This window comes from Chiloscyllium punctatum, chromosome 44 (genome assembly GCF_047496795.1).
Source record: "Chiloscyllium punctatum isolate Juve2018m chromosome 44, sChiPun1.3, whole genome shotgun sequence".
Lineage (NCBI taxonomy): Eukaryota > Metazoa > Chordata > Chondrichthyes > Orectolobiformes > Hemiscylliidae > Chiloscyllium > Chiloscyllium punctatum.
The window spans coordinates 60,657,097-60,683,847 of NC_092782.1; the positions used below are offsets into that span (position 1 = coordinate 60,657,097).

Sequence of the window (26,751 nt, forward strand, 5' to 3'; positions counted from 1 at the left end):
ATGCTAACATCGCCAGTGATCCTCATATCCTGTGAATGAATGAAGAAAGGTTATTGTGGAAGTGGACCACCGTTAAGTGATAGATATTGGTTTGAAAAGCAGAACATTGCAAGTTCTATGGAACTGAGTCGTGCAAAGGGCATACATTTACAGGACTGATGCTGTACCCCTTTATCCTAACCTCATTGGCCAATCACAAACCAGGATATAATGAAGCAGCTCCAAAAGAGAGAGCCTGGTGTGGTAGAATGGTCTTATTCCTCTTTAACCTTTCAAGCAGGCAACATTTTAAAGACGATCTACAAACAGCATATTAAAGAAAGGTACATCAAATGCTGTTAGCCGTGTCAATTCTCAGCACTGAGGGTATAGTGAAACATTTCAAAAGCGAGTGTGTGTGTGTCTGCGCATGTGTCAGGAGCAATCCTGCAACCAAGGTCTCTGAAGAGTAAAACATTTCTGCTGAACACTCAGACTGGAGTCTCACAGCTCCTAATATACGTCATATGAACATACCGTCACTGATAAAGGTTAACAACAGAAGGGACCGATTAACCAGTGACGTTCACATGATAGTTAATTGTGTGTTGAGGCTGGTTGAATTGCTTATATTAATACACAGGAAGAGATCATGTAACTGAGTAATGATGGAACCCCACTTCTCTCTATCATGATGAGGAGTCATGGGGCGTTGCTGGTAATCTGGTTGTTGAAGCAGAATAATTAAATAAATCACAACACCCAGAGGCCATTTCCAGCATCCAAGTGTTTCTGAAGTTACACTGATGGGAAGAAACCTCTGGGGGTTCAGAAGCTTCTTCACTGGACAAAGGAACGACATAAACTTTATACATTTGTGTTCAGCTTGACTTTCGCTATTACAAACCAATCGTACTACTAACTGATCACATACACATCCAATCAGGTTAATCATGTGAGTGCACGGTCAGTGATGGGCAGCCCTATTGACAATCCTTTGTCCTCCACGATCTCACGGTGTTTCCTGGACCCCCTTATCTCTAATCTTGGAGCTTTCACAATGCATTGTATTCAACTACATTCCTATAGTGATGAATTCTGAACCTGTAATTCAATCCTCCTGGCCAGCAGTCTGAAGACCCTTACTTGCTGTCTAGGGCTGTATGCTCAGAGCAGACCTGTGAAATCTCTTTAATGGTTACTGTGATTTTTTAAAGGAAATTATGTATGTATATTCAAAATCTATGATTATCTGAGAATCTTAACTAAATTAAACGTATTTCTGATGGATTTCAGACTTTAAATCAGCGAGATGTGGAATTCAGCTATCAGCATACTCAAGTGTGTCCTTATTCAGCTGCTTGAATGTAACACCTTTTGTGTGCTATTGTTACCTTGGATATATTCTGCCTACAAAGCTACAATTGTCCTAATTTATGGTTTACTTTTAACACAAAATAAGTCACTGCTTCAGCTTAAAATTTGCTCTGCCATCGTACGTCAACTAAAACTCACGGCAGCCATTTTTATGTCACCTTCAGCCATGGCCAACCCCAACACTGGTCAAAATCTTTGATTTAAAAGTATTTATATGTGGCCTTTTGCAAACTGACTAATCAATACACTAACAGGCCTTCTGTCTTAAATAAATTTAATTTTATATCACTCAGCAATATTAATTAACAGATAGAGAATTTGAAACGTAATAAAATTAATATCAACCAACATTAGTGCAGTCAGGACAGTCAGCATGCCTCGGTGAATCACAGACAGCTAAACTACAAAACATTCTTTGAGTTTTTAGATTAGATTACTTAGTGTGGAAACAGGCCCTTCGGCCCAACAAGTCCACACCGCCCTGCCGAAGCGCAACCCACCCATACCCCTACATCTACCCCTACCTAACACTACAGGTAATTTAGCATGGCCAATTCACCTGACCTGCACATCTTTGGATTGTGGGAGGAAACCGGAGCACCCGGAGGAAACCCACGCAGACACGGGGCAAATGTGTAAACTCCACACAGTTAGTCGCCTGAGGCGGGAATTGAACCCGGGTCTCTAGCACTGTGAGGCAGCAGTGCTAACCACTGTGCCACCGTGCCGCCCACAACGCTGCCTTCCTTATAACTAATGTCACATGAAGGGTTAACACAGATAGCACATAAGCTGGCAAAGGTCATTCTGAAGTCTATAAAATTAAACTGAGGATGGTGAGATTATCGACAATCATAAATGTGACAGATGACATAAGGAACGTTTGATGTAATCAGACAGCACCCTCTGACAATTACTCAGAGCCAGATCCCAGTGATTAATCTATAGGTTAGTTCTCTCTCCTTGTACAAGACGTCCTTTGATGGTCCAAACGTCCTAGAAAGATGAAACCACAGAGGTATTAGCACTGAATGCCTTCGGATCAGATTCCACAAGAGCTTGGTGACTTGTGATTATCGTAGCTGCTATGTAATGATTTTAGATTCCCTGCAGTGTGGAAACAGGTCCTTGGGCCCAACAAGTTCACTCTGACCCTCCGAAGAGTAACCTACCCAGGCTCATTTCCCTACATTTACCCCTGAATAATGCACCTAACACTACGGGCAATTTAGCGTGGGCAATACAACTAACCTGCGCATCTTTGGATTGTGGGAGGAAACCAGAGCACCCGGAGGAAACCCACGCAGACACAGGGTGAACGTGCAAACTCCACACAGACAGTCGCCTGAGGCTGGAATCGAACCCAGGTCCCTGGCGCGGTGAGGCAGCAGTGCTAACCACTGAGCCACTGTGCTGCCCTCTTTGTACACTTACTTTAAAAAGGGATGAGACAGAGTTTTAAAAGTATTGCAAATGCATTCTTCATTGTAATTTTGAACGTTTCCTTCCCTCTCCTTGAAGCTTATGGAATTACTACTTTCCGGTAATCCCTTTGATCTTTGCTGCCCCTTATCTGATGGAGAGGGATTCCCATTTAAGATGGAGAGAAGGAGAAACTTCTTTTCTCAGAGGGTTGTTAGTCTTCAGAATTTTCTTACTGGAGATGAGTTCTGGTCACTTTGCTTTAATCTGGACAGGGTTCAGAAAAGACTTACCAGGGTCTCGTCGGGAATGGAAGGTTTGAATTCGAAGGGGAGGCTGATAGATCTGGGCTTTTTTCACTGAAGTGTAGGAGATTGAGCAGTGACCCTGCAGAGGGGTGTAGGTAAGATGAATAGCAAAAGGTCTTTTCCCTAAGGTGGGGGAAGTCAAAACGAGGGGGTATAATTGTAAGGTGAGAGGAGAAAGATTTAGAAAGGACATGAGGCACAACTTTTTTTTCAACCCAGAGGGTGCTTTGTCTATGGTAATGAACTTCCAGAGCAAGTGGTGGATGTGGACACAGTTACAACATTCCAAAGAATGTCTGGATAAGTACATGAATAGGAAAGGTTTCGAGGGATATTGGCCAAACACGGGCAGGTGCGACCAGTTTAGTTTGGGAACATGGTTGGCGTGGACAGGTTGGACATAAGGGTACATTTCTGTGCTGTATGACTTTATTCGTGGCTAAGTTGAACAATCTTTGATTGACAAGGGAGTTGTGGGTTATGGGAGTGCAAACACAGGGCATTCAAGACTGGACCAGATCAGCTGTGACGTTACTGGATGGAGGGGCAGCCTCAATGGGCTGAATGGCCTTCTCCTGTTTCTGGATTAGTGGTGCTGGAAGAACACAGCAGTTCAGGCAGCATCCAAGTAGCTTCGAAATCGACGTTTCGGGCAAAAGCCCTTCATCAGGAATAAAGGCAGTGAGCTTCAGGCTCACTGCCTTTATTCCTGATGAAGGTCTTTTGCCCGAAACGTCGATTTCAAAGCTACTTGGATGCTGCCTGAACTGCTGTGCTCTTCCAGCACCACTAATCCAGAATCTGGTTTCCTGCATCTGCGGTCATTGTTTTTACCTCTTTGGCCTTCTCCTGTGTCTACTTCTTGTTATCTTGGAGCTACAATTCTGGAATTCCACAAATTCAGCAGCATTCTCCAGCAGTTAAAATCATCAGCAGGCTGGAGATTGGAAGAAACTGGCCGTGTGTGTAAAAGGTACAAGAACAAGAGGGGCATAGATTTCAAAAGGAGCAAAGGTGGCAGGTGAAAACCACGTTCACACAGAGCGTGGTTTGGGTATGAAAGCACTGCCTGGAAATGTGGCCGGTTCAACTGAGGCATTCAAGAGGAGATTCTATTTTTAACTTGATAAAAATAATGTGTAACGGTGTGGGAAAATTGCAGGAGATTGGCATGAGGGAATGATGGTCACTTGGAGACGGGCTGAATGGCCTTCTGCTGCACTGTGAGGCTGTGATTCTGACAGCTAACATCAGAGAAATGCAGTAAATTGTGTTTTGCCTTTAGAGATCTTAAGTTTGATTGGTAAAAAGGATGTCGATTCTCTTTTGTAAATGTGACAGTCGATAGTGTCATATCCATTGGCGAGTGTGACACCATCATTTTGGAATCTTGTTCTGTGAGGTGCAAGTCAGGACATTTAACATTGTCACAGAGTTTGTTGACTTGCTCGCAATGTTGGTTTAAGGACAGAGTGTACTGATACATAGCAACGATAACAACAATTGCCTTTACGTAGCTGCAGGGATGGATTCCTTACGTGAATGCCAGGTCTTTAGGATAGTATAAATATTTGCAGACGATGTCCCACAGAAAGCTTCAAATACTGATGCTCAAAGCTGTAGCTGCCACAATCCATTTACAGAAGAAAGTAAACAGCATAAAAATAATAAAGAATCTAAAATTTGTAGCAACCTCTTTTCTTATAAAACCGTATGTCAGTTTGACAAAATGTACTTTATTTTTAAGAAAACCTACCGCCAAAGTTACATCTTCATCAATATTGTATTTCCTTCGGCCTACCCCAAGTACCTCTTGCTCAATATTCTCCTGGGTGGTACCCTTTACATCAATGTAGTAACAGTCAGAACTTGCAAAGTGGCACGAGATTGCCTAATAAGGGAAAAAAGCAAATCAGAATGCAAACACAGAAGTAAATGAAGGTGTGGACAGACGAAGATCCTCTGATTTTCCTCATTTGAGAAAACGTTTCCTCATTTGTGGACAGCAAGCCCAGAACTAGATGGCATAAGTTCAGGGTGAGAGGAGAACAATATAAAAGGGACCTAAGGGACAACTTTCTCATGCAGAGGGTGGTACGTGTTTGGAATGAGCTGCCAGCGGAAGCTAGAGGCTGGTAAATTATAACATTTAAAAGGCATCTGGATGGATATATGAAAAGGAATGGTTTAGAGGGATATGGGCCAAGCATTGGCAAATGGGACTAGATTAGGTTAGGATATCTGGGCAGCACAGATGAGTTGGACTGAAGGGTCTGTTTCTGTGTTAGACAATCTCTATGACTCGATAACTCACCTCATTTGAAATTGTGAGATCTCCCGTGAAAGTTGAAAGAAATTGGAAGCCCCTGCAGGGCCAATATGGGGGGAATCTGCAGAGATATTCCTCTCCTAACCATAAAATCTAGCTCATCTCCCTGGTTTGGAATCCCCTGCCATGATGGCATCGTAGTTACAGCATTGGGTGAATAATCTGGGACGTGTTTACATCTCCCCACAACAGCTCGTGGCTCTAAATGCAATGACTAGAAAAGAAAGCAGTGATTGTAGAAGTAGTCCCAGTAATGGTGATCATGAAACTAACATCAATTGACATAAAAGGCCCATTTGTCCTTTCGGGAAGGAAATCTGGTGGTGACTCTTAACTGCCCTCTGGACAATTAGAGATGGGCAATAACACTGTCCCAATGAGCAATGCCCATATCACTTAAAATAGTACGGAGGAAAAAAAATTGTAAGGGTTGACCTCTTGCACTCAGAAACAGGCCCTGCTCTTGTGTGACTTTATTCGGGAGCCACTGCACAAAATGCCAACTTGTTCCAGCAGTTTAATATTCTCTGGGAGATAAACTGTGCCCTGACATCTATCCAAAATCTGACTTTTAATGTCAATGCTCATTATCACCAAGACATTATGCTGGAAGTTACGTGATGTTGGTTTAAAAAAAAAGGAATCAAATGCAAGTTTGCAACTATTTGAGTAAAGATAGTGAAAACATTAGTAATAAAAAGAAAATCAGTTTGAACTGAAAACGAAGTGCCATCAAAATGAATGTAACCAGTCACTCAAATCTGTATCTCCTGTTTGATTAAAACCTTTCCTATGGTTTCACATACTGGGATGAAAGTTGCCTACACTTTATCCGACTTGGAAAAAAATGCCAGACCCAAGAATACACAAGTGAACTGCATCTCAAGTAGCTGCCGTTTAGGAGGAGATGGGGAGAGAGAAAATGGATTTATAGCTGCAGAAATGGAAGGCTTGCCTTCTCTTTTGTTTAGAACATAGAACAATACAGCACAGAACAGGCCCTTTGGCCCTCAATGTTGTGCCGACCTGTGAACTAATCTAAGCCCATCTCCCTACAGTATCCCATTATCATCTATGTGCTTATCCAAGGATTGTTTAAACCTCACTAATGTTTCTTATAGTTTCTCTCAGCCGCTCAAAAAGGCAATGCCTGGAGATAAATCCATTCAGCAAGAACTCAAATTGATACATGAAATTTTGGGACTGCTAAAGTTACAAATCATTAATTAAATAATTGTGGTCTCAGGTTAAACCTACCACTGTAAGCTGTCAAAGGACTTTTTAAAATTGCCTATACCTAATAATCTCCCCTTTTATTATCTTTATACTTTATTGTGTGTGCGCGCGCGCATGTGGAATGTCATGCTTTATTGTTTACCTTGGAGTTAGTGAGTAATAAAGTTCGCCTTCTTTCGCTTAACTGGCACCTTAACTTTGATGCTCAGTTGGCTGGACAGCTGGTTTGTAATGCAGAGGGATACCAACTGCCTGGTTTCAATTCCGTCTCTGGCTGAGGTTACCATGAATGACTCCCCATCTCAATCTATCCTCTTCGCCTGAGGGATGGTGACCCTCAGGTTAAACTCATCACCATCTGTCTGTCTCTCTCAAATAGAACAGCAGCCCCTATCCTCCTCTGGGACCTTTACAATGCTATAACTGAGGCGTGATATAGCAGCTTGCTAACTAATCTTTGTTGAGGCGAACCAAGCCAGTTACAAAGAGCAGTGTTGATTCAGCCCTCCTCACCTGGTTGTAACAAGGCATTTATTGAGATTCAGTTGCCTTCTTGAAACCAGACAGGAAATTATATTTCCAGCATCTCCATCCATACTTCCTGCATCACTGTCCACTCCTTGTCTTTAAATAAAAAGACAAGTGGGCACCTTGCTTACACATTGGATTCTAGCTACAAGGAGGTACACCATAACATTCCAATTAATCTTTTATCCTCCTTTTAGTTGGGGAAATACAAACACAGAAGGACAGTGAAAAATATTCTCCAGTTTTCATAGAATAATAGATGGAACCTGTGACTGATATTACCATAACACAAATAAAAAACACTAAACAGAACGAAATTAACCTCTGTATACTGCTGTACCTGAATATTACACTGAAGGCTTTTGACTTGCAAAGCACTAACTCAGAATGGTGGACATATCAGTTCTGTGCACCTTCTGACAGGATGATCTCTGTGTTGAGGCAGTCTGTATATAGATCAGCAAGAACATAAGAGCAGGAGTAGGCCATCCGGCCCATCGAGCCTTCTCCGCCATTCAATACCATCATGGCTGATCTTTTTGTGGACTCAGCTCCACTTACCCACCCTCTCACCATAACCCTTAATTCCTTGACTGTTCAAAAATCTATCTTTGCCTTTAAAACATTTAACGAGGTTGCTTCAACACCTTCACTGGGCAGGGAATTCCACAGATTCACAACCCTTTGGGTGAAGAAGTTCTTCCTCAGCTCAGTCCAGAATCTGCTCCCCCTTATTTTGAGGCAATGCCCCTAGTTCTTGTTTCACCACCCAGTGGAAACAACTTCCCTGCTTCTATCTTATCTATCCCCTTCATAATTTTATATTTTTCTTTAAGATCTCCCCTCATTCTTCTAACTTCCAATGAGTATAGTCCCCGTCTACACAATTTTTCCTCATAAGCAAATTTCTCAACTCTAGAATCAACCTTGTGGGTCTACTCACAGTACATGGACTGTAGCAGTTCAAGAAGGCAGCTAGGGATTGGCAATAAATTCTTGTACCAGAATTATGAGGTTCCAGGTTGAGTTTGTGGGGTTAGTTGGTTTTGCACCATAAGATGATGGATCCTCTTCAGATCTACTGCATTTAAGTGCGTCTCAGGTCTGACCTTTCACCCCTCCTTACAAATGACCCTGTACCTTCCGGAAGCCCTGAGTCCGATTTGTTCCTGATCCGTGAATGAGCAGAGGATGGAAGAATACGGTGTCACCCTTCTCCATCACGAGGTGAATCCTGGGATGACTGGGGTCATAATCACGCACGCCATGATACATCTTATTGACACCATCCTGAATTTACAGTAGATGGAGAAACAACACATTACTATTATGGTTAACAAAAATCAATTATCTTCAGTTAAAATTAAGAACCACAAATCTGGGTGCTTAAAATTAAATTAGAAGCTATTTGGAAATATATCACTGTTCCTTCATTGTTGGTGAGTCAAAATACTGGAACTCCCTCCCTAATGGAATTCTGGGTCTACCCACAACACATGGACTGCAGTGGTTCATGAGGGCAGCTCACCACCACCTTCTTAAGGGCAACTACGGGCAGGCAATAAATGCTGGGCCCAGCCAGTGACATCCACATCCAATGTATAGAAAACAAAATGAGGCTGCCAATATGGGCACAGGAAGTTCCGACATTCAGCAATGGGATAACGGCTGGGTAATTTATTTTTTCCCACACTAACTGAGGAATAAATATTGGCCAGAGCACCAGAGCTAACTCAAACAACAAAATGCTGGAAAAAAACATTGGCATTCTGAAAAAGTGTCAGTCTGGATTCAAAACGTTAACACTATTTCCCTCTCCATGGGATGCTGCTCACTAATTACCTCATTCTCAAGGGTAATTAGTAAATACCTGCCCAGCCAGGGACGCCCATATCCTGCGAAGAAATAAAAATAAAAAGAAGCTTTTTTGTTGAAAACTAGAGATGCTGCAACTGAGAGAGACAGTCATTATGTTTTTGACAGTTGCAGAAACATTCTTAATTCTTGCTCCAAACTGAAAAGTGAGGTCAACATTTAGTCGGTTCATTCTGAGTCCATAGTTACTATGTTGCAATAAACTACATCTTGCTTCGACCAGAACCACCTCTCATCAGAAATGGATTTCCTGCACCACACTAATCCAAGGCGCCCCTGTAGATCCTCAACTGCAAAGGATGGTTGGAGCGAATCTTCCTGATGGTGATCAAGATCCAAGTTGCTCAATATAACATGGTGTTAGCATTGGTCACCTACAGGTTTAGTTTAGCTCTCCTGTCACAACAACCAAAACAAGTCTCACATTAAAAAATAAAATAAAGATTAATGAAAGCAAAATCAGAAAAACAATTTCTAATCAAATCTAATGGTTTGCTTAGCATACATATGCTTTCATTGTGCAACAATGGAACTGTGTTTTAATAGTTACCATGACCATTGATTCATTGAGTACATTTAAGACAGAGATGGATAAGTTCTTGATTGCGAAGGGGACCAAAGATTACAGCAGAAAGCAGGAAAACTGGGTTGAGAAACCTATCAGCCATGATCAAATGGTGAAGCAGACTCGATGGGCTGAATAGTCTAATTTCTGCTCCTCTGGTCTTATAATCGTCCACCTCATTACTGCAGTGCTTTGCTCGCAAAAATATTATGGTCAGGTTATTTCACTCGTCTTCCGCACTCCTCTCTATGAATTTCCTCATCTGCAGTTATTTTCCTCTTGTGGGGAGAAACTGAGGGAGGTCATTTAAGATTTAAGGTCCCCTCTTTTAAAGCAGAAATCAGGACCTATTCTTTTTCTGTCACACATAAGACCATAAGACATAGGAGTGGAAGTAAGGCCATTCGGCCCATCGAGTCCACTCCGCCATTCAATCATGGCTGATGCGCATTTCAGCTCCACTTGCCAGCATTCTCCCCGTAGCCCTTAATTCCTCTAGACAACAAGAACCTATCAATCTCGGCCTTGAAGACATTTAGCGTCCCGGCTTCCACTGCACTCCGTGGCAATGAATTCCACAGGCCCACCACTCTCTGGCTGAAGAAATGTCTCCGCATTTCCGTTCTGAAATGACCCCCTCTAATTCTAAGGCTGTGTCCACGGGTCCTAGTCTCCTCGCCTAACAGAAACAATTTTCTAGCATCCACCTTTTCAAAGCCATGTATTATTTTGTACGTCTCTATTAGATCTCCCCTTAATCTTCTAAACTCAGTTGATAGTGTGTGGAACTCTCTTCCCAGGAAGGAACTGCAGGCTGCGTCTTTTAAGTTTTATTCAAGACTGAGTTAGATAGCTTTTCAATAGATAAGGGAGTCGAGAATCGTGCAGGGGAAGGGGCAGACAGGAGATTGGAGCTAAGACCATGACTCGATCAGCATCAGCATTATTAAATGGTGCAGCAGGCTTGAGGGCTCACCCCAATCCCATGACTATGTACCACCTCCCTCCCATTTCCTACCCAGAGTGATTATCTTCACATCGTGTGTTTGCAATGGTGGTTATTCTTTATGTTATTTGTTGTTTTGCACACAGGTGGCACGGTGGCCAAGTACATACCTTCCACTCTGGGTAGTCATGTCGTTTCAGTCTGCCCTTGTGAGTCCCTGGCAGTACAACAAGGCATCCATTGTTGCGGTCCACTCTCTCCATGGCCGTCCAGGCACACACTATCTGATCCGCAGGCCGAAATGGGAAGTAATGCAAATCCTGGTGCATGGGATGACGAGATGTCTTTGTTCCTGGAAACGCAAAATGAATGGTGATCACTTCCCCAATTTCAACAAACTTTTATCATCTCTCTTCTGCTCTTACTGAGATATTAATACAGTTTCGGTGAATCCCAGAATATATCTTGAGCTACCAAACTTCACATTACCACCAAGGTCTGCCATGCATGAGGGAAAGGAAAAACAAACAGAACACTCCACCTTAATAACTACTTCACAAGTTAAAGCTCACTGTAATATAATGAAGCAAATGACTTGCAGCTGTTATCAGAAAACTGAAAATAACTCTACAGGCAGAGGGAACAGCATTAATGTTGAAGAATTAATTGGTTCAATGCCTCAAACATTAGCAGCTGGAAACTTCTCTGCACATGGCAATGTAAGAACACATTAATTACAGACGTTAGAAAACCGACTGTCTTTCCAAACTGCTACAATCAGTCACTGCGTTGATTTTTAAAAACTTCACTCATTACAGGTGGGCATTGCTGGCTGATATTGTCCATTCCTAGTTGCCCGTGAGATGGTGCTGCTGGGAACTATATGCTAGTCCCACCCAGGGACACCCACAGTAAGGGAGGGAATTCCAGGATTTCTGATCCAGTGACAGTGAAGGAACAGTGATATAATTTTTATGGTGAGTGGCTTGGAGGGAAATTTGCAGTGACTGGTGTTCCCAAGTACTTGCTGCCTTTGTCTTTCTGGATTGAAGTGCTTGTGGGTTTGGAAGGTGCTATCTGAGGAGCCTTTTAAATATGTATTCAGTGAACCTTTATTTCCCTTACCCATATCGGGGGGCTTGTTGATCAGCATGGTGTGCATCGCCATAATGTTGGGGCCTGTAAAGCACTCCACATATTTCAAGATCTAAAAAGCAGAACCAAATCTATTTGAGAGGAATGGCATCTGAAAAGAAACATCAGAAATGACTTCTCTTTGACAATGAATTGACTGCTAGCGATTCGGTCAATAATTTCAAGAATTCAACAAACCACTTGAAAGCAAAGAAACTTTATCGTGAAAAAGAAGATGCTGAATCTGCTGAGGATTTACCACTCAGCTAAGAGACTGACTGATGGAGTCATAGATACTCCAGTATGAATGTCATTTAAATGTTTCACATTATTAATGAAACTCTACAATGTTTCTGATAAGCAACACTGAACTGGTACAACACAGGAGGCCATTTGGCCCGTCGTGTCTGTCCTGGCTCTCTGCAAGAGCAACACAACAATCCCTACTTATACTCAAAGATAGTTTCCTAATCAAACTGTTCAGAGATTGATCTTGGAGTCATTCTGCATAGAAACAGACCCTTCGGTCCAACTACTCCAAGCCAACCATGTTCCCAAACTAAACCAGTCCCATCTGCCTGCGCTTGGCCCATATCACTCCAAACCTTTCCTATTATCCAAATGTCTTTTAAACATTGTGACTGTACCCATATCTACCACTTCCTCTGGCAGTTCATTCCAAACACGAACCCACTCTGTGTAAAATAATTGCCCCTCACATCCTTTTAAAACGTTCTCAATTTAGAAATGCAGCCCCCAGTTTTGAACTTGCCCACCTCTAGGAAAAGACTCTTATTATTCACCTTATCCACGCCTCTCTAAATCCCTAGAAGGTCTATCCTCTATCTCCTAAGCTCCAGTGAAAGAAGTCCCAGCCTATCGTAACTTGAACATTCAATTTGCGGCAACATCCTAATAAATCTTTTCTGAATTCTCTTCAATTTAATAATATCCCTTCTATATCCCTTCTACAGCAGGATGACCAGAGCTACACACAGTATTCTAGACAATGCCTCACCAACACAACCTTAACATCACATCCCAACTCCTATATTCAAAGACCTGAACAATGAAGACAAGCGTGCTAAATACCTTCTTAACCACCCTGTCTACCCATGACACAAATTTCGAAGAATTATGTACCTGAACTCCTAGGTCTCTCTGCTTTACTACATTATCCAGGTCCCTACCATTAACTGTATAAATCCAGCCCTTGTGAGTTTTACCAAAATGAATTATCTTGCATTTATCCAAATGTTATTTTTAAAAAATATCATTCACAGGATGTGGGTGTCTCTGGCCAGGTCAGCATTTATTGCTGTCCCTAATTACCCAGGGGGCAGTTAAGAGTCAGACCCATTGCTGTGGGTCTGTAATCACACGTAGCCCAGACCAGGTAAGGATGGCAGTTTCCACCCCTAAATGACATTAGTCAACCAGATAGGTTTTACTGACAATTGACAATGGATTCATGGTCATCACTGGGCTCTCAATGTCAATTTTATTTCAAGAGATTGCAAATTCTACCATCTGCCATGGGGGATTCGAACCCAGGTCTCCAGAACATCATCTCCAGGTCTCAGGATTAACAGTTTAGAGATAGCACCACTAGGCCATCACCGCCCTGCTTCTGGACAGGTGGGACTTGAACTCAGGCCTCCTTGGTCAGAGGTACAGACACTACCACTGTGCTACAAAAGCCCTTCTATTCCCCTAGCCATATCTTTTGCTCTTCAAATAACTATTCAGTTGTACAACCTGCACTTCTGAAAGCCTTGATTCTGCTCCCCCACACTCTCAACTAGTGAATTCCTGAGAACTGCTGGACATATTTCTATCCTCAGGTACCCTTCCTTTATATGAATTAAACACAGCCTTTGTATGCAGTCTTCAATTCTGGTCTCTCACCTCTGGCAAGCAGCAGTATTTAAACAGAGTTTCATTGTTCTCAAAACTTTGGATCTTAGAAATTGCTCGTTGATCTGGAACATATTCCATTTTAGAAATGGATACATCCCTCATTATTGAGAGTCCTGGAACCTCAACTTCCCTCCGGCAAATCCTCTCAAACTCTTCTCTGAAAAGAAAATTGTGTATCTTTGTTATAAAGTGTAAAAATTAACATTCATTCAGTTCATACAGCATGTTGACAATTAGTAGTTTATTATTGTTAGTCTTCAGTTTACTCCTGAAAAAAAAACAAATCTATTTCATTTTAAGTGGAATGGTAGAAAAATGGATTTATGGTTACATATGCCTGTGGTCATCCTTTCATCTAGTTACGAGTTCCGCAGCGATTTGATCCTATTCAACAGATCCTGTCCCCTGTCGGATGACTCTTTTATTATTACTGTCACTACTTCACATTTCTTGCTTACTGATCTGGGTTGAATATCATTTCAGTTGTTGATCCAAAAGTTTGTTTTAGCTGTTTTGTTTTTGTAACATTTCTAAGCTTGCCATTATTTCTACTTTCTCAGGCCTCTTCCGTCTAGAAAGGAAAAATTTCTGATGCCTGCCCATCTAAATATTTGGAAAAAATAATTATTCAGTACCTTTACTATCAATGTTATTGAGTCATAGAGATGTACAGAATAGAAACAGACCCTTCGGTCCAACCCGTCCATGCCAACAAGTTATCCCAACCCAATCTAGTCCCACCTGCCAGCACCCGGCCTGTATCCCTCCAAACCCTTCCTATTCATATACCCATCCAAATGCCTTTTAAATGTTGCAATTGTATCAACCTCCACCACTTCCTCTGGCAGCTCATTCCATACACGTACCACCCTCTGTGTGAAAATGTTGCCCGTTAGGTCCCTTTTATATCTTTTCCCCTCTCACCCTAAATCTATGCACTCTAGTTCAACATCTTTCCAATAGGAAGGAGACCAGAATTGCACGCAATATTCCAACAGTGGCCTAACCAATGTCCTGTGCAGCCGCAACATGACCTCTCAACTCCTGTATTCAATAAAGGAAAGCATACAAAACGCCTTTTTTCACTATCCTATCTGCCTGCGATTCCACTTTCAAGGAGCTATGAACCTGGACTTCAAGATCTCTTTGTTCAGCAACACTCCCTAGGACCTTACCATTAAGTGTATAAGTCCTGCTAAGATTTGCTTTCCCAAAATGCAGAACCTCGCATTTATCTGAATTAAATTCCATCTGCCACTTCTCAGCCCATTGGCCCATCTGGTCCAGATCCTGTTGTAATCTGAGGTAACCCTCTTCGCTGTCCACTACACCTCCAATTTTGGTGTCATCTGCAAACTTACTAACTGTACCTCTTATGCTAGCATCCAAATCATTTATGTAAATGACAAAAAGTAGAGACCCAGCTCTGATCCTTGTGGCACTCCAATGGTCACAGGCCTCCAGTCTGAAAAACAACCCTCCACCACCACCCTCTGTCTTCTACCTTTGAGGCAGTTCTGTATCCAAATGGCTAGTTCTCCCTATATTCCATGAGATCTAATCTTGCTAACCAGTCTCCCACGGGGAACATCGTTGAACGTCTTTCTGAAGTCCATATAGATCACATCTACTGCTCTGCCCTCATCAATCTTCTTTGTTACTTCTTCAAAAAACTCAATCAAGTTTGTGAGACATGATTTCCCATGCACAAAGCCGTGTTTACTATCCCTAATCAGTCCTTGTCTTTCCAAATACATGTACATCCTGTCCCTCAGGATTCTCTCCAACAACTTGCCCACCACCGAGGTCAGGCTCACTGGTCTATAGTTCCCTGGCTTGTCCTTACTACTCTTCTTAAACAGTGGCACCACATTAGCTAACTTCCAGTCTTCCGGCACCTCACCTGTGACTATCGCTGATATAAATATCTCGGCGAGAGGCCAGGAAACAATTCTCTAGCTTCCCACAGAGTTCTCAGCTACACCTGATCATCCAGCTTTATGTGTTTCAAGACATCCAGCACTTCCTCCTCTGTAATCTGGACATTTTGCAAGGTGTCACCATTTATTTCCCTACAGTCTTTATCTTCCATTTCCTTTTCCACAGTAAATACTGATGCAAAATACTCATTTAGTATCTCCCCCATTTTCTGTGGCTCCACACAAAGGCCGCCTTGCTGATCTTTGAGGGGCCCTATTCTCTCCCTTTTGTCCTTAATGTATTTGTAAAAACCCTTTGGATTCTCCTTAATTCTATTTGCCAAAGCTATCTCATGTCCCCCTTTCTGCCCTCCTGATTTCCCTCTTAAGTATACTCCTACTTCCTTTATACTCTTCTAAGGATTAACTTGATCTGTCCTGTCTATATCTTACATATGCTTCCTTCTTTTTCTTAACCAAACCCTCAATTTCTTTAGTCATCCAGCATTCCCTATACCTACCAGCCTTCCCTTTCACCCTGACAGGAATATACTTTGTCTGGATTCTCGTTATCTCATTTCTGAAGGCTTCCCATTTTCCAGCCGTCCCTTTACCTGCGAACATCTGCCTCCAATCAGCTTTCAAAAGTTCTTGCCTAGTACCATCAAAATTGGCCTTTCTCCAATTTGGAACTTCAACCTTTAGATCTGGTCTATCCTTTTCCATCACTATTTTAAATCTAATAGAATTATGGTTGCTGGCCCTAAAGTGCTCCCCACTGACACCTCAGTCACCTGCCCTGCCTTATTTCCCAAGAGTAGGTCAAGTTTTGCACCTTCTCTAGTAGGTACATAGACATACTGAATCAGAAAATTTTATCATACACACTTAACAAATTCCTCTCTATCTAAACATTTAACACTATGACAGTCCCAGTCTATGTTCGGAACGTTAAAATCCCCTACCTTGATCACCCTATTATTCTTACAGATAGCTGAGATCTCCTTACAAGTTTGTTTCTCAATTTCCCTCTGACTATTAGGGGGTCTATAATACAATCCCAATAAGGTGATCTTCCTTTTCTTATTTCTCACTTTCTAACTTCCCTGGATGTATTTCTGGGATTATTCTCCCTCAGCACAGCTGAAATGTTATCCCTTATTAAAAACGCCACTCCCTCTCCTCTCTTGCCTCCCTTTCTATCCTTCCTGTAGCATTTGTATCCTGGAACATTAAGCTGCCAGTCCTGCCCATCCCTGAGCCATGTTTCTGTAATTGCTATGATATCCCAGTCCCATGTTCCTAACCATGCCCTGAGTTCATCTGCCTTCCCCGTTAGGCCCCTTACATTGAAATAAATGCAGTTTAATTTATTAGTCCTACCTTGTCCCTGCCGGCCCTGACTGTTTGACTCGCATCTGTTCTCAACTGTACCCGTCTCAGATTGATCTCTTTCCTCACTGAGTCCCATCCCCCCACCTTACTAGTTTAAATCTTCCCGAGCAGATCCAGCAAATCTCCCTGCCAGTATAATAGTCCGCATCCAATTCAGGTGCAATCTGTCCTTCTCGTACAGGTCATTTCTACCTCAAAAGAGATTCCAATGATCCAAAAATGTGAATCCTTCTTCCATACACCAACTCCTCAGCCTTCTGCTCTGTCCTCCTATTCCTGCTCTCACTTGCTCGCAGCACCGGGAGTAATCCAGATATTACTACTCTCGAGGACCTCCTTATTAAATTCCTGCCTAACTCTCTGTAATCTTCCTTCAGAATCTCATTCTTTTCCCTTCCTATGTTGTTGGTTCTAATGTGGACAATGACTCTTGCTGGCCTCTCTCCCCCATGAGAACATTCTGCACCCTCTCTGAGACATCCTTGATCATGGCACCAGGGAAACAACACACCATTCTGCTTTTTGTCTGCTGGCCACAGAAACGTCTGTCTGTACCTCAGATTAGAGAGTCCCCTAACACAATTGATCTCTTGGAACCCAAAGTATCCCTCATTGCATTAGAGCCAGTTTCAATACCAAAAACTTGGCTGTTCGTGCTACGTTCCCCTGAGAATCCATCACCCCTACATTTTCCAAAACAGCATACTCATTTGAAATAGGAATAGCCACAAAAGACTCCTGCACTAGCTGCCTACCTCTCTTACCTTTTCCTGGAGTTAACCCATTTACATAACTGTATCTGAGACTTTACCCCCTTCCTATAACTGCCATCCATCACATACTGTTGCTGTTGCAAATTCCTCATTGCTTCTATGTGTCTCTCCAACTGATCTATTCGATTTGATAAGATTCACAACCAACAGCATTTATTGCAGATATAATCCGCAGTAACTCTTAAACTCTCTTTAAACGCCCACATCTGACAAGAAGTACATATCACTGTACTAAAGGCCATTATTGCTCCTTCACAATCTACAGACCCAGAAAATAACACCATCTTATTAAACACCGCCCCAGGTTAAGTTAATAGTTATGGCTTATATTTTAAGTTTATTCAAGAGACTTATCGCCAAAAACATATAATCAAGAAAGAACCCACTCTACTTACTACTGCAGACTTTCTTTAGGTCCCACTTAAAAACAATACATTTAACTGCTTCTGAGCTGTGAACTTCACCCAAACAGTTCCTCCAAGAACAGTTGTGAATTTCACTGTTCATTCATCTTCCCAGATGCACTCTGATGTCCAGCGATACATGATTTCAAAATGTTCATCTTCAATTTTTAACCTGTTTTCATTTTTAATGGGATTTACCTTACTCCTTACTATTTGTGATGTTATTGGGAATTTGGATTTTAAAGTGGAGGTAATATTGATGTGTAATTTCAGCTCTGTGAAAGTAATTTCTTTAATCCCCAGAGGTCAGAAAGTCATTTGGAACAGTGAACTAAAGACATAATTTCCAATAAGGCACACAATCTAAGTTAAATGACTAGGACAACAACTGTGTCATTAACTAAAGAAGTGTTGACAAAGTTAAACTTCTTTTGAGAGCCACCATTAACTTGGATTCAGTTCAGAATCATGTTCCAGTTCCGAATAACACTTTGACACAGGCAGAAGGACGCATGCTTTTTGTGTGTGAAGTTTCCAAGTTGCGAGCGTTTTTGTAGAGGTTCTTGAAACTATTAGGACTGAAAACAAGTCAAGGCTGTTAGAATGGAAAGTCAGATAAGTCAGAAGTTAACAAGTTAAGATAGGAATGACACTGTACTATGACTAAATATCTGTAAAGGTTATTGCTGGGAAAAGGTTGAAACTTTGTTTTCTCTCAGAGGGAAGTAAATCTATGGACCTCCCTACCATAAGGGTTGCAGACTTTAGATTGGTAAGTATATTTAAGACTGTGATAAGTTTTTAATCAGTAAAAGTATCAAGGATTAAGGGGGTAAAGCAGGAAAGTAGAGTTGAGGATTATCAGATCAGCCATGATTTCATTGAATGACAGAGCAGACTCAATGCGCCAAATGGCCTCCTTCTGATTTTACATTTTGTGCTTTGCTGTTTATATTAAGATCTTTCTAAATTTTCAAGTGTATATATTTTTATCTTTATGTGTTATTTCCTTTTATGCAATAAACTTGTATTTTTTTGTCAAAGAACATTGGCAGCATAGGTTCACTGACTAACCACTTCAGTAAATAACTGCAAAAATAAAACTTAGGATCTATCAAGACTAGGTTTCATTCAAGGTCTGACTGGATCATAGCACAGTTATAATACCGAGGGAATTGAAAGTGAAAAGCTTTGGCAAGTTTTTAGGATGTGATAAAGTACAATATAAATGGAAGCTTTCTTTCCTCAAGACTTAACAGCTCACCTGTACAGCTCAATATTCTCATTAGAAACCAGCTTCTTAATAAGGAGGAATCCATTTTCCTCATAAAACTGTCTCTGCTCAGGGGTCAGAACTCTGTTTTCCAAAGTGTAGCTAGGTATAAAAAAGACAACGTGAAATAACAAAATTGAACGCAAAGTAGTTTTGGAACACAAAGTTAACACAAAAAATGTTTTACATTAGTGTCCAGAGCTTAATGTAGAATACACTATCCCATAGATTCTCTGGCATGATCCAACTAATTTAACACATGCACAAGAGTTCTTAAACAGCAGCAGCAGAAGACATTTGACCCAAAGAGGATAAAAATTAAAAATCCTAGAAGGTTAAAGGAGATATTCACACCTTCCTTCAGGACTCCCACCAAGAAAATATGGATGAAATTATTGTTGTTGATAAATTTGGTTTTAACAAAAGTTGAACTAAACAGCAAGCTGACCAACAGCAGGAATTCCATTCCCAAAAAATCAGTTCAACACCTTGGCATGTTAATTCAATGTGTTGCCAGGACCTCTGGTATATCTCCCACTCACAATTCACTCAGTTAGTAGAGTCCCTCATTATGTTGCTCGACAAATCCTGGAAAAACTTTTCAACAACCTTCTTCCTCTACAATACTCAATTAGGTCAAAACTCAGTCACAAACATGACATGCGTTTATTGGCTGATAACATTCCACCAGTTTCTTGAGATTACATAAGAAAACAGAGGGCACTGCTTCAGTTTTGAGGGCAGCTCGGAGGAGGTGGGACTATTTTGCCTGACAAGGAGAAGGCTAACAGGAGATTTGATCAAAGTTTTCAAAATCAGGAGGGGCCTGCACGTTATGGACAGGGAGAAACTCCTCCTGGTCATAAAGGATCAAGAGTCACAGAGCACAGATTTAGAACAGTTTGCAAAAGAAGCAAACATGAAAACATCTTCACACAGCAAGTAGTCAGGGTGTAGAATGAAATGTTTAAGAATATGACAGAAGTGGGTTCAACTGAGGCAATTAACGGGGAACTGTTTCTGTTTAAATAATTATCTAATCTGCAGGGTTACAAGGAAAAGATATGAATTTGGCACCAAATCGAAATATTGACAAAGTGTTGGTGTGGGCACAAATGGGCTGAATGGCCTCCTTCTGGGCATCGTCATAATTCTGTAACTGCAGCAGACGTTTTTATCAAATGTTTTTTTCTTGGATCTTGTTGGGTATGGAAGGTTTGAGTTGTAAAGAAAGACTGGGACTTTTTCACTGGACAGTAGGAGGTTGAGAGGCGACCTTATCAAAGTTTATAAAATAATGAGGGGTATAGATAGTGTTAGTGGTAGTTGCCTTTTCCCAAGGATGGGGGATTTCAAGACGAAAGGGCACATTTTTAAGGTGAGAAGAGAGAGATTTAAGAAGGACATAATGGGCAAATTTTTTTTTACAGAGTGTGGTTCACGTATGGAATAAACTTCCACAGAAGTGGTGGATGTGGGTACAGTTACAGGATTTAAAAGACATTTGGATAAGTACATGAATAGGAAAGGTTTGGAGGGATATGGGCCAGGAGCAGGCAGGGGGGACTCTAAAACCCAATTAAAAACAAATCAAAGCACAAGGACATTTTGTAAATCACATTGATTAATCATTGAATAAAATAAATATTACCAGGTCTTTATTGTGGATTGAGGATCTAAAATAAATTGCAGCTGTCAACAGACTTTTCCTATATTGAAATGTCTGGATCTTTTGCCTTTCAATTAAAAAAAAGCTTTGGGACGTGAGCATCATTGGGAGTTCACTGTTGATCTCTAATTGACTTTGACAAACTGGTCGAGAATGCGATGCTGGAAAAGCACAGCAGGTCAGGCAGCATCTGAGGAGCAGGAGAATCATTGTTTCGGGTAAAAAGCCCTTCATCAGGAAGGACAAACCGGTGGTGAGCCACCATCTTGACTAGCTGCTGTTGAGATGGTGCATGGACAGTGGATATTCTGCAGGGGTTTAATACAACTAAATAACTTGCTCGGCCATCTCATTGCACAGTTTAAAAATCAACCATGTTTTTTGTGCACCACTTGCTGGTCAAACTGGGCCAGGAAATGAGATTTCTTTCCCTAAAAGAACTTTTGTGAACCAGGAAACAATGGGGTCAGCCATTCAGGACTGAGATGAGGAAGAATTTCTTCACACAGAATGTTGTGAACTAATATAATTCTCTACAATAGAAATCTCTTGGGACTAGTTCATTAGATATATTCAAGAGGGAGCTGGACATGGCTCTTGGGCAAAAGAGATCAAGGGGTATGGAGGGAAAGCAGGAATGGGATACTGAGATTACATGATCAGCCATGATTGAAGGGCTGAATGGCCTGCTCCTGCACCTATGTTTCTAGGAGAGTTTTAACAATCTGGTACAAAATTTTTGAGGATGTTATAGACAAGTTGTTGAGAGTTGAGCGGTGGATGTTGTGTATATGGACTTCAGTAAGGCACTTCATAAGGTTCCTCATGGTAGGCTCGATCAGAAGGTCAGGGAAATTTAGCTGTCTGGATACAGAATTGGCTGGTCGACAGAAGACAGCGAGTGGTAGTGGAAGGAAAATATTCAGCCTGGAAGTCAGTGGTGAGTGGTGTTCCACAGGGCTCTGTTCTTGAGCCTCTACTCTTTGTAATTTTTATTAATGATTTGGATGAGGAGATTAAAGGATGGGTTAGCAAGTTTGCAGATGACACAAAGGTTAGAGGTGTTGTTGACGGTATAGAGGACTGTTGTAGGCTGCAGTATGACATTGACAGGATGCAGAGATGGGCTGAGAGGTGGCAGATGGAGTTCAACCTGGATAAATGCGAGGTGATGCATTTTGGAACATCGAACTTGCAAGTTGAGTATAGGATTAAGGACAGGATTCTTGGCAGTGTGGAGGATCAGCGGGATCTTGGTGTGCAGGTACATAGATCCCTTAAAATGGCCACCCAAGTGGATAGGGTTGTTAAGAAAGCATATGGTGTTTTGGCTTTCATTAACAGGGGTATTGAGTTTAAGAGCCGTGAGATCTTGTTGCAGCTCGATAAAACTTTGGTTAGACCACACTTGGAATACTGCGTCCGGTTCTGGTCGCCCTATTATAGGAAAGATTAGATTAGATTAGATTACTTACACTGTGGAAACAGGCCCTTCAGCCCAACAAGTCCACACCGCCCCGCCGAAGCGTAACCCACCCATACCCCTACATCTACATTTACCCCTTACCTAACACTATGGGCAATTTAGCATGGCCAATTCACCTGGCCTGCACATCTTTTGGACTGTGGGAGGAAACCGGAGCACCCGGAGGAAACCCACGCAGACACGGGGAGAACGTGCAAACTCCACACAGTCAGTCGCCTGAGGCAGGAATTGAACCCGAGTCTCAGGCGCTGTGAGGCAGCAGTGCTAACCACTGCGCCACCGTGCCGCCCAGATGTGGATGCTTTGGAGAGGGTTCAGAGGAGGTTGACCAGGATGCTGCCTGGAATGGAGGGCTTATCTTACAAAGAGAGGTTGACTGAGCTCGGACTTTTTTCATTGGAATAAAGAAGGAAGAGAGGAGACCTAATTGAGGTGTACAAGATAATGAAAGGCATAGATAGAGTTGATTGCCAGAATCTTTTTCCCAGGGCAGAACCCGTTAACCTGAGGGGGTCATAGTTTTAAGCTGTTTGGCGGAAAGTATAGAGGGAATGTCAGAGACGGGTTCTTTACGCAGAGAGTTGAGAGAGCATGGAATGTGTTGCCAGCAGCAGTTGTGGAAGTGAAGTCATTGGGGATATTTAAGAGACAGCTGGACATGCGCATGGTCACAGAAATTTGACAGTCCGAACATTAGGTTTACCTCACATGAGGATGAATGGTCGGCACAACATCGTGGGCTGAAGGGCCTGTTCTGTTGTATGTTCTATGTTCGTGAGTGACATAGATAGGGTAAATAGCCAAGGTCTTCTCCCTCTTGGAGGGGGGGGGGGGGGGGGAGGAAATAGTCCAAATCTATAAGGTTTAAGGTTCGAGGGGAAACTTCTAAAAGGGATCTAAGGGACAACTTTTTCACACACAGAGTGGTGCGTGTATGGAATGAGCTGCCAGAGGAAGTGGTGGAGGCTGGTACGATTACAGCATTTAAAAGGCATCTGGATGGATGTATGAATAGGAAGGGTTTAGAGGAATTTAGGCCAAGTGCTGGCAAATGGGACTAGATTAATTTAGGGTGTCTGGTCAGCATGGATGAGTTGGACAGAAGAGTCTGTTTCCATGCTGTACAGCTCTATAACTTTGTGGTAATTTAATGATCACGAATTATAAGACCAGCACTTAATTCCAGATTAAATATTATTTTTGTTGAAAATTCTGAGAATTAACACCATTACAGAAGTGATAAGTATAGTGTCTGGACAAATACAACAATTGAATAAAAGAAACTGTCTTTGAAACCAAATGTCCTTCAACGACAGTTAGTTAAATTGTGCACTAAACAGAGCATATTGCTCAGAAACAGCTATTCACCCATTCACCTCCCATGCAGGTTTTGCAGAATGCAACATTAGCAGTTACTATTCCAAAATAATAGCCAATAGAAAAGACTAAACCAATGTTTAATCATAATTCTTTGACATTTTCTATGTTTTTTAAGACACTACAATCTGAATTTCGAGATCAAACTGGCAAAGTTAAGATCTACATTACGTGAGGCACCAATCTGGAGAAGGCAGTAATTCCACAACAGTGCATGATAATTTCTCTTCAAGCCCTTCCCTCGCTGTCAATAAATGAACATCTTGGAAATCTCTCCCTAATGTCAACATGAGCCTACCTATGCTAAATGGTAGCAGTTCAAGAAGGCAGCTCACCACGACCCTAAGCATTCTGAGTGTTCGATAGCAAATAAATCTGGCAAACCCGGTGAGCTCCTACAATGGCTTCGAGTAAGTGATTTGTGAAAAGTGAATGCCAAGGGGATGGAAAAAAATAACTGGCAGATTGAGGAAATTAGCAAGTTAGGGCATGTCTCAAACACCTGTAATTGCTACTGTGCACTGTTAACATGCCACTATTAATTCAACAAGACTTGGTTCGTTACTGTACTTACCAGAGCCTTCTAGGATGTGCATGTGGAATGGTTTCTCCAGAGGTGGGACCAGTTGTCTGAAAGCTGGATAAAGGGAGGTAACTTCAGCTTTCATGATGGGACCTTGCATATTGGGTGCAACATTTTGACCATTTCTGGGTGTAAGTTTATTTTTGATGCAGCAGGTCATAATCTGGAATGCGCTGACAGTAAGGGTGCAACCTTCCAAAGGGAATTTGAGCATTGAAGGTGAAAATCTGGTAAGGAGCAGAGGAAAGGTGGTGGTACTCGTTGGATAATGCCTTCAAAGCACCAGCACAGACTCCAATTGGTGAGCAACATTCTCCTGTACTGAATCACTGTTATTAGATTCTTTTTGGAAGCTTGCTGAATCACAGTGGGATCAATGATCAGGTAACTCAGGAGCAAAGAAAAAGCAACCAACTGATGTGTAATCAGATCTACAGTTGCAGTGCAAACTCTTTGAAAAGATGAATATTCATAATGTTTCAGGATTCAAGGGTGTCCCAAAGCTGAGAAGTTCTTTTGAACTGTTGCAACATAGAAAACACAGCAGCTAACTTACAGGCAGCAAGGTCGTATTAACACCAACAAAGAGAACAGACTGACCAAAGTTCACTTAACCCAGTTGGTTTGTAGCACCCTCTTCTATGAGTGGTGGGTTCAACTCCCACTTTAGGATTTGGACTGACACTCTGATGTAGTACCAAGGGAGGACTGAACTACTGGAAGACCTGCCTTTCAGAGGAGTTGCCTTGCCTGGGCCCAGTCAGGTAGACACAAAGGAAAAATCCACCACACGCTGTTGAAGGAATGCAGGGGAGCGATCACCAGTCTCCAGGCCAAGTTAACCTTCAGTAAATTACAAGAACAGAAACTCATCGGATAGAGGCGGAGTCCCTAGAATACTAATCCAAAACCCCAGGGCAATGCTTTGGGGGACATAGGTTTGAATCCCAAAACAGCAGATGGTGAAATTGCAGCTCAATTAACAAACCTATAATAAAATAAAAACTAGCCTCATGATAACCATGTAATCACTATCCACAGTTATCAAAAAGACACAATCTGGTTCACTCTGTTGAAAAGTCATCTGGACACAAAACATTAGCTTGCTTTCTCTCCACAGCTGCCTGACCTGCTGTGATCTCCAGCATTTATTTTGCCATTATTCCTTCACAGGATGAGAGTGTCACTGGCCAGGCCTGTGTTTATTCCCCATCTCTAATTACCCAGAGGGCAGTTAAGTGACAACCTCATCGCTGTGGGTCTGGAGTCACATGTAGCCCAGAGCAGGTAAGACAAACAGTTGCCTTCCCTAAAGAACATTAGTGAACCAGATGGGCTCTTCCCAACAATCGACAATGGATTCCCAGTCACTATTAGACTCTTAATTCCAGATTTTTATTGGATTCAAATTTCACCATCTGTTGTGGTGGGATTCAATCCCAGGTCCCCAGAACCTTATCTGGGTTAACAGTCCAGCGATAATACCAGTAGGCCATTGCCTCCCCATTTGTTGTTTTCAGTTTACAATCTGGTTCACTTTTGGGAAGGAAATCTGTCTTCCTTACCAGGTCAGGCCTAGGTGTGGGCTGACTCTGAGCTCTTGGGGCAATAGATATGGATAATAAATGTTGGCTTACCCCACATCCCATGGACAATTTTTAAAAAAATAAACGATTATATTACAACTGTTGCAAACATTTCCACCTTGCTTGTACTTCAGTAGTGTTTACCGGGTTTAAGGCACTTTGACAAGATTTTATACATGAAACTTGATTATTCATTGTTGGGGAGACTTGGCCATTTATTTCGGTGCATCTCAACTGCGATGTCTTTTAACTGCAAACCTATTTTTTTTCAGATCTCGAAAGGTTGAACGCTTTAAAATGATCTTCAAACAATAACTGAATGCGTTTGAAGTCTCAACATATCACCTGACCCAGTCTGCTCCCTCTGCATTTGTGTGGCCACCGGGGATTCCGCCAGTGGCCTTGTCTCAGGACCGGTCCCATTAAGATTTAAGCATAAAGCTAACCGAAAGGACGACAGGGGAAAGAGACAGAGGAATTTTGGTTCATCTCTTCCCCAGCGGGGTGCCGAGAGTTTAAAAAGGATACGACTCCGGAGATTAGATGTTGCTGGAGGACTTTGAGTCGAGCTGCCGCGGACATTATTCCTTCTACAATGTCCAAAGAGAAATGTCAAAGTCTCAGAGCAGTCAAGGCAGAACTCTAAGCCCAGAGGGAGAGAGACGCC

The 26,751-nt window shown here is 42.0% G+C and overlaps 1 protein-coding gene across 1 annotated transcript; it reads right to left on the bottom strand.

Annotated features, from left to right (window-relative positions):
* phyh (phytanoyl-CoA 2-hydroxylase) lies at positions 1-26,751 on the bottom strand. The gene is made up of 9 exons (XM_072563043.1): positions 26,613-26,751; positions 24,490-24,545; positions 19,375-19,485; positions 13,608-13,776; positions 11,691-11,772; positions 10,736-10,917; positions 8,320-8,469; positions 4,843-4,977; positions 1-2,352 (listed from the first exon to the last, which is right to left on the bottom strand). Exons 1-9 carry the CDS (start codon positions 26,664-26,666, stop codon positions 2,299-2,301), a joined length of 993 nt encoding a protein of 330 aa, XP_072419144.1. The 5' UTR covers positions 26,667-26,751; the 3' UTR covers positions 1-2,298.